A 13,213-nucleotide genomic window follows, 5' to 3' on the forward strand; every position below is an offset into this window, starting at 1 on the left:
CATTAGTTTGAACAAACAGAACTTTGCCTTATTCCTAGCTAATTTGACTGAGGTGTCATATGAAAATGAACTTTCCAGAAATTTGATTTTCTCTTTGAAATTCAGAAACCGTCTACCAAATGACTTTTTGGTACCCTTTCTTCAAATGGATTTTTATCACGGAATTGCATCAATTGAAAGAAGAGGATCTAAGCTTTACAAATATGTGCCATTTATTAATAACGATTGTGATTAAGTTATGATAAAACATTGATATATCTCTTTTTTTTTCTTTCTAGGACGCACTGTATATCTTTAAATGCTAAGAAGCACACAACCACAGGGGTTTATAAGATAATAGCTCAATATGCCAGTCTGTTCCTTTTAAATCAACATCACATTTTCTTTGCTTGCCTCGTTATTTCATCTCACATTTTATTGCCGTAATATCCATCAATTCAATGTGTCACTAAAGTCACATATGATTTTGTTAAATTAAGGCAATCCATTTAACTATTACAGCTCTGATGTGTTCACTTTATATTGTATAGCTCTCTTTTTTCCATGCATGGTGTCAGTTATTGTCAGCTGTGAATGAACCCTGATTTACCTAAGCAATAGATGTTCTCAAATGTATTACTAAGAATCATTACATCCGGTGGCCTATGAATAAACCTCTTTAGCGTGTGAAATACTGCAACAGTACACAATTTTAGAATTGACTATTTATTAACAATGTCAGCAGTTTTTACAAAATATTCAGTGTTGCAAAAAAGACAATAGATATGACATCATCTATGCTATGATAGTGAATCATTTAAAAGTAAAGAAACTCTTTTTGAGGCTCAGAGAAACGGAGTACAATCTCTGAAGGGATTTTCCTGCAAAATCATTAGCTTTGTTCAAAACCATGTAAACAACATACAAAAAGGAAATGTTTGAGTGAATGTTCTGTTTAAAGGCACTATCTCCATAAACACTTCACGTCAAACCGAACAAAAATATAGTTGAACACTTACCAAAGAAAAACAATCCAGATTAAGGGCTCATCAAGTATGCACACATGTAAATCTACAAATATGAATTGATTTTGTGGACTGCAAGCCAAATGAAACAAAGTAAGTTTTAGGAACATAAAGACAAACATGAAAATGAAGCATTATTCAAACACTTAAAGACTAACATCTTTTACATGCCTCTTCTTTAGTTGTCCATGTTCAGTGACATAACCTTATACAGAAATAATGGCTACCTTATTCCAAAACATGCTCATTTTCATCCTCAAGAAAATCAATCATTTCCATCTTTCACACATGCTACAAATCTCGAATTATTTGCTATCAGCTTATTCCTACATTCCAATTTTTCTCAGCTTTAAAGTCAGAGTCCTGCGGTCTTCGATATCGCTTATTGAAATCTTCATTTGAAAACTACCAATCAACATATTCTTCTCTACAGAGGCCAATATTCCTCCTCTGCAAACATTTTATGAAACGTTAATACTGAACATTTCTTGCAAAGAGTGGCTTGTAAACCTGTTTAGTGTGCTTGCACACACAACTGGTAATCTAAATACAGATCTTCATGACAGGCTGCATAGCCCTTTGAAGATTAACAAAAAAAAGATGAAGAAGAAGAAGAAATAATCATTTAATAACCACTTTCAAATTAACCCACTTATTCATAAGCAAAATTCAATACCTTCACAGTCCAATGTCAATGAAAATAATTTTTGACATGAAATGGATAAGTAATAGAGTAGAAACTATATATCTTAAAAATAACTGAACATTTTCAAAATAGAAATCGCACATTCCACCTTTTCTATATTCTAGGAAAGTGAAGAATGAGATATGAATATAAAATACTGCACACTTGTGATTGCTCCACAATTCACTATTTATATTGCACTTTTTTTGAAATCTTATAATTATGACAAGAATTGAAAAACATATGTATAAGATTTCCCAGAGAAAGCCATATCACATGTGAAATAAAACTTTCTTATTCCATTTCACATATTATAAGAAGTATGACCTGTGATAGTATGAAAAGACGATAATATGAGGTTCATCTGTTGATGGTGAAGATTTTGATTCCTCTTTTTTTAATCATAATGAGTTTGTCAAACTTTTAACAGAACAATGGATCTTGTTTTACCAAAAATATTAATATTTTGTTCTACAATATCTTAGCTCTATATCATTAATGTCATAGGAGCTATACAAAAAAAAGCATAACAAAAACAGAGAAGGTCTTTACCCAGAAAATTTGTGAGAGAAAGTTATGTTTATCTCATGTGACATATACATGTATTGTATATACGTATGTATGTAGAAAGATACATGCATTGGAATGCTTCAATGATATACAGGCATAGTAAAAATATTGATCATTTAGTTACACTGAAGTACATCTATAAATCAATCAATTATTATTCCTTGCAATTCCAGTTGCAATTCTGTGATCAGACCATCTCTCCATTGCCCTTTTGACCTATGACCCCTGGATCGCTCTTGGCATTCGCGACCTTCCGATGACTCGCCCCGATGTGAGGGCTATCTGGTACTGGGGCTACCGGGGGCGGAGGAGGGGGATGCGGATGAGGGCAAGTGCATTGGGGGCCGGATTCAGGTTGATGGGGGGTTGCACTTGTTGAAGGTATGTCTTTCATCTCCGTGCAGGGGAGGTGACCGTTATGTATCGGCTCCCCCGGAGGCATGTGTCTCTTATTATGAGCCTCCAGCTCTACCACGGTAAAGTCTGCCCCTGTTATGACCTTTGTATGACCCTGCGGTAAGTCACAGGTGCAGATGGCTTCCACCGGAGCAGTACAGCCCGCATCGCTCAGCTCTGAATGCACCGAGTCCCTTGTTCCTTTACGGTGGTTGGGATGCTGGAACCGCGTGGTATGCGGACAGTATGGCGAATTCCCTGTGCATTCCGTCACCGTGTTGCCCTTGGGCGATCGCCGAATCGCCAGGGGAGAGTCGTACGACTTGCGGCATGTGCAGACCTCCTTGTTGTCATGGCAACCCGAATGACGGTGATGTGATTTCGGGGAGTTGCTGGATCTGTGGGATTTGGGCGAGTGCTTGCTTCCATGGTGGTTTTTATGCGACGATACATTGTCATGGTGACCATCTTGGAAACTGCTTTGTCGGCTTCCCTGGTTGCTACGATGGCTTTTGTGGCTCCCAAGTCGCTGGTGGCTTTTGGTTTTTGAAAGCAATCTGAAATTAGGAGAGTGCAATGGACAATGAAATTAAGTGAAACACAGAGTTATACTTGAACTAATGTATTCTTGTCTGGCTAGGGAGTAGTGAAAGGAGGGAAAAGGCACGGTGCTATCAAGAAGATAATGGAAGATGTGAACATGCTTGCACTGGATTATATAAAAAACCTTATAAAGAGATATATAGAGAAAGGAAGAGGAGGAGAGGGTGAGGAGAGAGACAGAGACAGAAAGACAGATTCAGAGACAGAGAGGGGGAGGGAGAGACAGATAAAGAAAAAGCGAGATAAAGAAAAAGCGAGAGAGAGAGAGAGAGAGAGAGAGAGAGAGAGAAAAAAAAGAGAGAGAGTGAGAGACAAATAGAGAGAGTGCGGGATGATGTCATGTGGATGTCTTTGTAAAGTGTGCACATTTACTGAAAGTTTTTCAGTCCGGTTTGTAATGTTTTGTGTCCATAATGGAAATGTATATCAACTGTTTGGAGCCTGAATGGTACTAATTTTTATCATTTTTGAACATTTCACACACTATTATATCATCATCATCATCTTCGTCATCATTGTCATCATCATCATTATTATTCATTATTATCATCATTATCATTCTCATTATTATAATCATTATCATTATCAGTGAATGCATAACAACAGTAGCCAAAGGGAGTCCCATGGATGGGGGAAAAGAAAAAAGATTAACTCCAAAGCCATAACCGAAGGTCTTCTTTGCAAGTCCTTGTGACTTAACATAGTTGAATAGCACAGAATAGCAAGATACAACAATTAATAAATTAACGCCCTTCAAAAAGACAATATCATCTGTTGAGAGCCAGAAGGGCATTACCTTTGTATATATATATATATGAGTAAATGCATATGATGAGTTAACGTCCTTCTGGCTTCAAACAGATGATATGTGAATTTCAATTAACCCACTCCCTATGGAAACTAGCTTTTCCTGCACTATAAACCTACACTATTATACTTTGGTAGTATATGAGTTAAATAAGCATACTCACTGTTTTCTGACCAGAAAGTACCAGATGACGATGGCTACCAAGACCAGAATTAAGCTGGCTGCTGATGCTGCGACTGAGATGGCAGTCGGGTCTGAATGGGAATTATTTTTTCCATGATCGTTGGCGGCCCCTCCAGCAGCTGTCGTCTTCTCCGTCATAGGAGTGTATACAACTGTAAAAGATGACAAATGAGAAGAAAATGTTCTACAAGTTTAGGTATGTACACTGTTTAGTAGAGGTGTCGTGGTCGAGTGGATACGTTGCCGGACTGTGGATCACGAGGTCCGCGGTTCAAGTCCCGCCACGGCACTAATGTCCTTTGGCAAGACATTGATCTACATTTGCCACACTTCACCCAGGTGATGTAAATGGGGACCTGGTAGGAATTTATTCCTTGAAATACAGAGCATGTGACAGCTGGTCTGCTAAAGCCAGGGTAATTATGCTTAATTATTGTAGAGCGCTTAGAGATTCCTGATAAACTAAATGTAAGGCGCTATATATGCAAATTTAATTATTATTATTATAATTATTATTAGTGCATTAAAAAAAAAAGTAAACTCAAATTCATTTTTTTCTTTTGAAATTTTTTTCAATCATATGGCCATGAAATCAATGTCATCATAAAGAGTAGCTCGTATTCAATCTAATGAAACCTTGTCCATAACTAATTGCTATGGAGGACTGACCAGCTTGGTTCATTTAAAAATATTTTTAAAAATCCCTGCGACAAGAACAGCATCTTGTGCGGGAGGGAGGGGGGGGGGGGGGATAGAGAGACTACAGCCCTAAAATATTTTTAAGGTCCATTTATCACTTTGGCCAGCAATTAAGGTGCCCAAATATTCTTATAATAAAATGTCCATATTACTTCAAATATCAGGAACCTGCTGAAATTTTTTTTATAACCCAACAAGGAACACTTCTGGTTATCTATTAATTTCAGCCATAGAATGAAATCGACCATGCTGTCCAAAGACCTAAAAATTGTTGAGTTTATTGTTATCAAAATTGTAATAACATAAATGATTGTAGAGGAAACCATGGATAAATCCTTGAAAAAGAATTCAAAAGAGACATAAGCGCATAGCATGTAAGATTGAGAGCTATTGCGTGAAGACTTATAAATATATGTCTTCACAACAGTCGATTATTCTGAATCCAAGAAAGAATTACAAACAGTAAAAAGGAATCAACTCTACATGTCCAATGTTGTAATGAAACAATACACAGGATGTGTTTGTCAAACATATCTAGGGTATATAAATGTCACTCTTCCTGCAAAAAAAAATGAAAGATGGGGTGAAAAGGAAGAGGAATTACAAAGAATAGGCAATATCTGTATTGGTGTATTCATAAACTTCAACACCAGTTTCCATGGCAACTATCCTAATGGAGCACGTTTACATCATCGCCATTCTCTTGGCTGGCCAGTCAAGTGTGCTTCATGACAAGGCCCTCGTGTGAGGAGTTATTCACACATTGTTAAAGACAAACTTGTGTACTGGTAGTCATGGGAATACATTGTTTGAAGAAAGAAAATATATATATATATCTGGGTGTTATTGGGTAAAGTTGATGGTGCTGTACACAAGGATTGATGAATACTGTTCAGTTTCGGGAATGTTCAAGATGCAAAGAAACTGACTTACTCTTGTAGAAGATCACATGCACTGAACAAGATGTATTTATAGGACTATACATAGATGTTTGGTCCAAACACTTTCAGATATTTTCTTGTCATATTTCAAATAAAAGGGTATTGTAATTATGAAAAACACTTTTAAGGAGACATTTCTACAGTGTTGTTCTTCCAAACTGACAATTATACAGAATGAGAAAGCTTACACATTATTTTTCATCTTTATAAGAACTCAACCTTCTCTTTTAAGGTTGTGCTTAAATTTCCCTAACCAAGACTGAAACCACAATGCCGGAAGTTGACTGCAACATAGACCTGAATTCTCTGTACTTGCTGAACATAGTATCATGGCAACAAATAAATTCATCCCACTGTTTTCAGTTGCATATGGAAAGAAAATGTCAGTGATGCACACCGTGTCTCATGCTGTCTTAAGAGCACTTGTCTACAAGCTTGCTTCTATCTAAGTCATGAAACGACAAGGTCATCAAGAAAGAAAGATGAGGATAGAACTCTCTTACAAAGACAGTGGTTAGATCTATGTTGAAGATGCAATTTTACCCTATAGTGCTTAAATGTCATTCATTTTCCCATAACTAATGCGCTTCAATGTAAAGGTCTTACATTTCATGCAGCGGCGACAATTGCTCAGGACACTACACTTACTACAACATCCCTGGGCCAAACATTATAATTAACCATCACCAAGCAAAACCATATGAACCTAACCTAAAACATAGAGCGACACTATAACCTTACATCTGCAGGGAAATACAGCCTGGAGCGAATAGTGATTCACCACGTTTAAGTTGGATTTTCCCTGATATATTTTAAGATGGGTGGATGACTACCTGACTCATGACTCCTATCGTTCCCTACATTTGTAGCTTAACAGATGGCACATGAGAAAGCATACCGTATCATTGCCAATTTGAATGCAATAATCACATAACATTGACAGCCAACCTTGCTCTCAAGGGACATATTATCAGTTAGGTGAAGCTACAAGAATCCACAAATAGGCCTGTCTTCATCTTCTCGAATTTGCCAAACTACCGGTAACCCACTTTTTAAACTATCCTGATCACAAATTAATCAGTTAATTTGCTTCTTCATCAGCCCACAGTTGCAATTAGCGGGATATTTGGTCGAGTAAATATCCCAAAAAATCTTAGTCTTGTTTCCAAATATCCCGCTATTTTGGAAAAAGCGGGCTGAAGACGCAATTTCAAGCTTGGGGATATTATCCAGAGTCTGAAAATAGCGGGTTATTTGGCAAACTTGAGCTGATGAAGACAGGCCTATTATGTATCATGTGAGCAAGCTGAAAATCTATTTTCCATATTTATTGCAATCTTAAGCCTGGCGACAGAGATAGGAGAGATTTATGACTACACCCAAGAGAGCCTGAAACTGAACTTGTGTGTGAAGTACACGATACAGCAATATTGGAGATTTAATATGTATGGTGGCCCGATCAATATTGCTGATGCATGTAAAATTGTGGCCTTGTAGTGTGACAACTGACTGACAAGAGTTGGTGAAGAAGTACATGTATCGTCAATTGTTGTTATGAGAGCTTGTTTCGAGAGACCGATAGACTGTGTATCATGCTGGAAGGAGTGAGAGAGAGAGAGAGGGGGGGGGGGGGGGTGAGAAGGGGATGAAGAGAGGGGGCTGCAGTGAAGGGGGGAGGGGGACAGGGGGTGGGAATATGGGGCGGGGCAGTGGACATCAATATTGATGTTTTAGAGCTATCGAAAAAAGCATGTACCATACTGGAAGAGGTGAGGGTGAGGAGATGGCATGGGTAAAGGAAGAGAGGTGGATGAGGAGGGGGATGGGTGTAGGGGGAGGTGGAGAGGGACAGGGGTGGGAATATGGGGGTGCGGCAACTGAACCTTTGTGAACTACAAGAGACCGCAATATTTGAGATTTAATATGTATGGTGGATCAATGTTGCTGATATACTATATATTGTGGCCTTAAATTGTGACAACTGGCTGACAAGAGTTGGTGAACAAATAGGTGTCATTAATATTGTTGTTTTACTGGAAGGAGTGAGAAAGAGAGGAGATGGGAAGGGGAGCCATGAAGTGTTCAAAAACCTTAATGCAGACGTGATTAAAGTCAAGGATAGCATTTAATGGCCAAATTGGTACAGGATAGGAATGACCGAGCAAATTAGGGCTCTGATTGTACCACCTATGTAGTATAATGGCAGGCAATTTTTAACAAGCTCTAACTGCCATATTAATTGGGTGCAGCATTGCCCGGGCACAGAATGTCTATTTGTACCGGTGCTTGGTCAATATTGAAAGGAAGCAGTGCTATCTAGTTTTGATGGAGTATTGGATATGGGAAGAGGGAGTGGAGGAGGGGAGGAGGGGAGGAGGGGAGGAGAGGGGAGGAGGGGAGGAGGGGAGGAGGGGAGGAGGGGAGGAGGGGAGGAGGGAGGAGGGGGAGGAGGGGGAGGAGGGGGAAAGAGAGGGGAAAAGAGAGTGGTAAGAGGGAGGGGAGGGAGGGAGGGGAAGGGGAAAGAGAGAGAGAGAGAGAGAGAGAGAGAGGGGAAGGGGAAAGAGAGAGAGAGAGAGAGAGAGAGAGAGAGAGAGAGAGAGAGAGAGAGAAAAGAGGGAAGTTCTTACATTAAATTTTCATTTTAAATTGTGAAGCATTCCCCCAAATATCACGTCTGAAATGTGATTATATGCATCAAGAAATTGGTAGAGGTATTTTGGGGGCAGTGTTTTCAGCCGCAATTAAGATTATGTGCGCTGAATTAAAAATGAAACTAACAACAGTTAAAAAGAGAAGACAAAAATAATTTGCTAAATATACTAAAATAGGAATACTGGATGAGGCAAAATGAAGAAAGAGATTAGAAGAGGAAAGTAGGCTACATGTATGTGTAAGTGAGAAAACATGAGGAGAGACTACAGGAGAAAGAGAGTGAGTGAGTGAGAGTGGGAGAGAGAGAGAGAGAGAGAAATAGAGAGAGAGAGAGAGAAATAGAGAGAGAGAGAGAGAAATAGAGAGAGAGAGAAAAAAAGATAAACAAAGATCCCAAAAATACAAATCAGAGAAAGAGGCTGAGAGAGAGAGAGAGAGAGAGAGAAAGAGAGAAAGGGGAGGGGGCAAAGTTTTACTATAACTATTTGGACTGGGCAAGGATTACGCAGCTTTTGTGAATTAATCTCAGACTTCTTCCAGCAATAAAAGATGTGTTTACATTCAGGTTGTAAAGACTTTCATGAAATCAAGCTTAGGCAATTTCAGTAACCTCATTGAACACTTTTTGAAATTAATCAATGTAGAGGTGTTGTGGTTGAGTGGATGCGTCGCTGGACTGTCGATCACAAGGTCCGCGGTTTGAGTCCCGCCGCCGCACTAATGTCCTTTGGCAAGACATTGATCTACGTTTGCCACACTCCACCCAGGTGAGGTAAATGGGTACCTGGTAGGAATTTATTCCTTGAAATGCTAGAGGGCCGTATGGCAGCCGTGCTAAATCCAGGGTAATAATCGGGAGCGCCAGGAGGGTCAAATCTGACTGACATGAGCGCTATACAAGAACCCACTATTATTATTATTCCAATAATATGATAAATAGTTTTAAAAGATTACTTAGGAAATACAACAGGTAGTTGATTTTGTTAAAGTTTAAAGTTGTTTACACAATGAAAAGTGTTTAATGGGATAATACATGAAAACTACAAAATTGAAGTTGCATCAACTCTTTGCGCACATATATCATCTAAAAATTATATCTGAAATCGATCAAAAAAAATAACCTTTATGGCATCAAAGACCTTTATCTAAAATTTACGAGGCGTTCTGCATCTTTAATGACATTCTGGAGTTGCTAAAGGGCAACTCTTGTTTTGAATCATTCTCCTACCTTCCTGTCTTCACAAGTTCAACTTAAAACAACAACAAGTGTTCTTCAGAGTATTCTGTGCTTTAGGAAATCTCCTAAATGTCACGAAGTGTACAATGTATTTGATACTTTATAATCCCATGTTTTGTGAGTTTTTCTTGTTTATTGTTTTTTTTTGTTTTCTGGGGGAATACAAACAAGGTTTCGCCTTATGAAGAGTTGCTATCAATCGCAACTTATTTGTGTTTGATATAAACTGCAACTATGAAAAAGGGGGATAGGAGATTGCAAAGTTGCGATTGAATCAAGAACTTACGACTGATTCGATTCAATTCTAACTCTTTATAAGACGGGTCCAGGACAGTATAATGAGGATTTGAGCATAGTTTTAGTCATATTTTCTACAATAGTTGATGCTATTTACTGCACATGAATGATAAGGATTACACACCTGGGATTTATGAAATCAATCAGAATATACAGAGGGACCTTACTTCATTGGAAAATAAATATAATTACATCATATGATTAAGCTGTTGACTACCAAATGTTCTTATTCCTGCAGTTTAAACAGAGGGACTACCCAGTTCCCATAGTCAATGGGTAAGCTGCTGTATCATGCAAGCCTTAATCTAAATCAAGAATAGAATATATTACATTCAATAATATAATAACATACTTACATTTAAAAATATGATATACTCACATCTGCTTATGTAATATTTACATAAGGGATAACAAAATTATTTTAAATGCATCTTTAAAATAGTAGAAGTCAGGTACACTTCTTTCATATCTTACAAAGATAGCCATTGGTAGATCATAGATGCCACTCTCCTAAACCATTACAGAACTTTATATCTTTAAGCCTGCTTCCTTTAATCGAAGATTAATCCAAAAATTGCATTAACAAAATAAGACTATGATCTTAAATATGAGAAGCCATCACCATCACTACCGGCTCAGTATTTCTGTTGCAATCACTGAAATATAATTAGCTTTCAAGCAAGTTGTCAACTCCATTTTAGATTGATTTTTTTCCTCACACAATAGTGAGGTAATTGTTAGCACACTCTTGTCAATAGCCACAAAGGATTATAAACTGAGGTAAAATTGAACACTGCCTATCAAACTTGATTGCCTCTTCAAGGAGTTGACAGTCATTAAAAGTCAGTGTAATGTAAATGTTTAAATGGATTATTACTTTTGAAAGCCCATGCTTTGACGTCACTTTTAATTTTCATGTATAGAAACCATGCTCTTCAAATTACTACAATAAAAGAAGAGGGTATTATATTTACATTTATTCTATGCACACTTTTATTAAGATGGACATAAAGGCTAATATTCCTCAACCCTACGTGACTCAAGAACCTTTATATCAAAAGATAGCCATCAAAACGACAGGAATCTTTACACGTGGGACTGACGGGCTACTCCAAAGTCCCCCTCTACTTCCTCTGATGGGCGAATAATGTTTAATTTACGTCCGTATCGCATGGAGCCCTTGAAAAGCAATATCTGAAAAGCGATAGCAACCCACACGATTCTCAAAAAGTGGAAAATCAATACTCACAGGGACCTAGTACGTACGCCCCACATCGTCTTAAATGTCAGATTGTCAGATTTTCAGGCGAGATTTTCAGGGAAGTATTATAAATCGGCTGGTTTTTTGTTTCTGGTTAGCAGGAATGATGTTTAATGGATCTGGGCAAATAACAGAAATCTGAATGACTTTCAGATAGGAAGGTGGGTGTATGTATATGAGCTTGCTAGTCTTAAGGGTTTACTCAATTCTGTGAATTGTGCAATAATTACCTAAGCCATCAGACTGGCAACACAAAATGTCATATAAATATTTGTATGACAAACTTACCTTACAACTCAACAATTTAACAAGAAATGACAAACATTACTAAGTAATCTTATTATTCTGCCAATATTTCTTATATTGAGAAAAAATAATAATGAGACAGCACTGCGATTCCTGTGCCAGATACATGTATAACAAACCTAGTATTTCTTAACCTAGTATAAAAATGAATAAATAAGAATTAAAAATAAGAATAAAAAAGAACTCCCAAAAAAGAAGAGAAGTTGTAAATGTACAAAACGGTCAATCTTAAATACTGTCTGTTGATAACCAGAAGGGCGTTTTGGACACAATTTCTATTTTAAACTTAAATTTAATGCCCTTTTGGTTCTCAGTCCTGATATATTCAGCCAAATACTACATACATGGACCATGTAGAAAGTATACAGATGAAGATAGCATTACCGGTAGTTTTTTTCTTATTTTAGATAATGCCTATCATAATTTGGGGAGGGGGGGGGGGGTACTAAATGAGAAAATTAGTCACTACTTTATTGTACAAGAATGTTGACCAGACAAGCAGAAAATGGCTCTTGATTTTCCTTTCTTGGTAATCCAATTCCATCTGCCAAACTTCATTTTGCATGATGCTAAAACCACTTGAAATCAATCATCCTACATGCAGACTTGAAAATGTCTGATGGCCCGCTTTATCAATTGACTGTTATTGCACTTTAAATGTCAATCTAAAACCACTTTCATACATAGGACTTGAGGCTTTTAAGTGCGGACTCAACCCACACTCATCTGCAAAGCATTTCTGAACCGAAAATTGCACCACCCAAATGACCCAATCCAGATTGGAATTTTTACATGGAAGAGTATCGTTTGTTTTCTGATAGTGACATGATGGTGAATGAAGGTAATAATTCTAATTTTTAATTAGTTTTGTTTTAATGATACTGTGTGACTGTGTCATCCATAAAACCTCGCTAAGATGCAAAGCGACAAAAATGTTGCGTTTTTTGAAATGATGACGTAGGAAATAATAATGTCGACCACTTGACCTAATGTGTTAACCACAAACTGCAGTATCAATTACAACTGTAAGGTGTACAAACACACGATGTGGACCCAAACATAGTGAACATTTCTGGGTCAGCACTCAACCCACATACACCAGGAGTGTGAAAGAGGCATACATGTCAGTTTCAGCTTAATGAATTGCAACCCGCCTTCCCACGCCACTCCCCCATCAGGAACGCAGCGGGGTGGAAAATGGGCACCGTTTTGTGCTCGTCCTCTACCAAACATCTTTGCTTCTTGAAGTGTGAAATTACAGAGCAGCTGGCCAGGGTTCCTCCCGATGAAATCACCTAATGCGATACGACATCCCGCAGTCTCACTTTTGATCTCATAATAAACACATCCTCCATTCTTTGAAAAAATCCAAGGAAATGGTATGGATGATGCTGGTTTTCGACATAGCCAAGCTCAAAACAAAGCTAGGTACAAGCTAAAGTCATTTTATTTAAGAGCAGATTTCAACCAGGAATAAGAAATACCATGAATTTTCATTTTAAATTAGGGATGTTTTAATATAGACTACGTGACTGTGTTATCCATAGGCTTGTTCAGATATGATGCAGAAA

At 37.8% G+C, this 13,213-nt stretch overlaps 1 protein-coding gene across 1 annotated transcript in view; it reads right to left on the minus strand.

Moving 5' to 3' along the window:
• Positions 1–671: 671 nt before the first annotated feature.
• Positions 672–13,213, minus strand: part of LOC115920737 — a 33,560-nt gene continuing 21,018 nt past the window's right edge. Inside the window, exons 4-5 of the mRNA XM_030977264.1 lie at positions 4,230–4,401; positions 672–3,212 (exon numbers count right to left, since the gene is read on the minus strand). Coding sequence (XP_030833124.1) covers positions 2,447–3,212; positions 4,230–4,401 — 938 coding nt within the window. The 3' untranslated portion in view covers positions 672–2,446. The remainder of the gene's footprint in view (positions 3,213–4,229; positions 4,402–13,213) is intronic.

Source organism: Strongylocentrotus purpuratus, unplaced genomic scaffold (genome assembly GCF_000002235.5).
Source record: "Strongylocentrotus purpuratus isolate Spur 01 unplaced genomic scaffold, Spur_5.0 spur5_scaffold_9, whole genome shotgun sequence".
Lineage (NCBI taxonomy): Eukaryota > Metazoa > Echinodermata > Echinoidea > Camarodonta > Strongylocentrotidae > Strongylocentrotus > Strongylocentrotus purpuratus.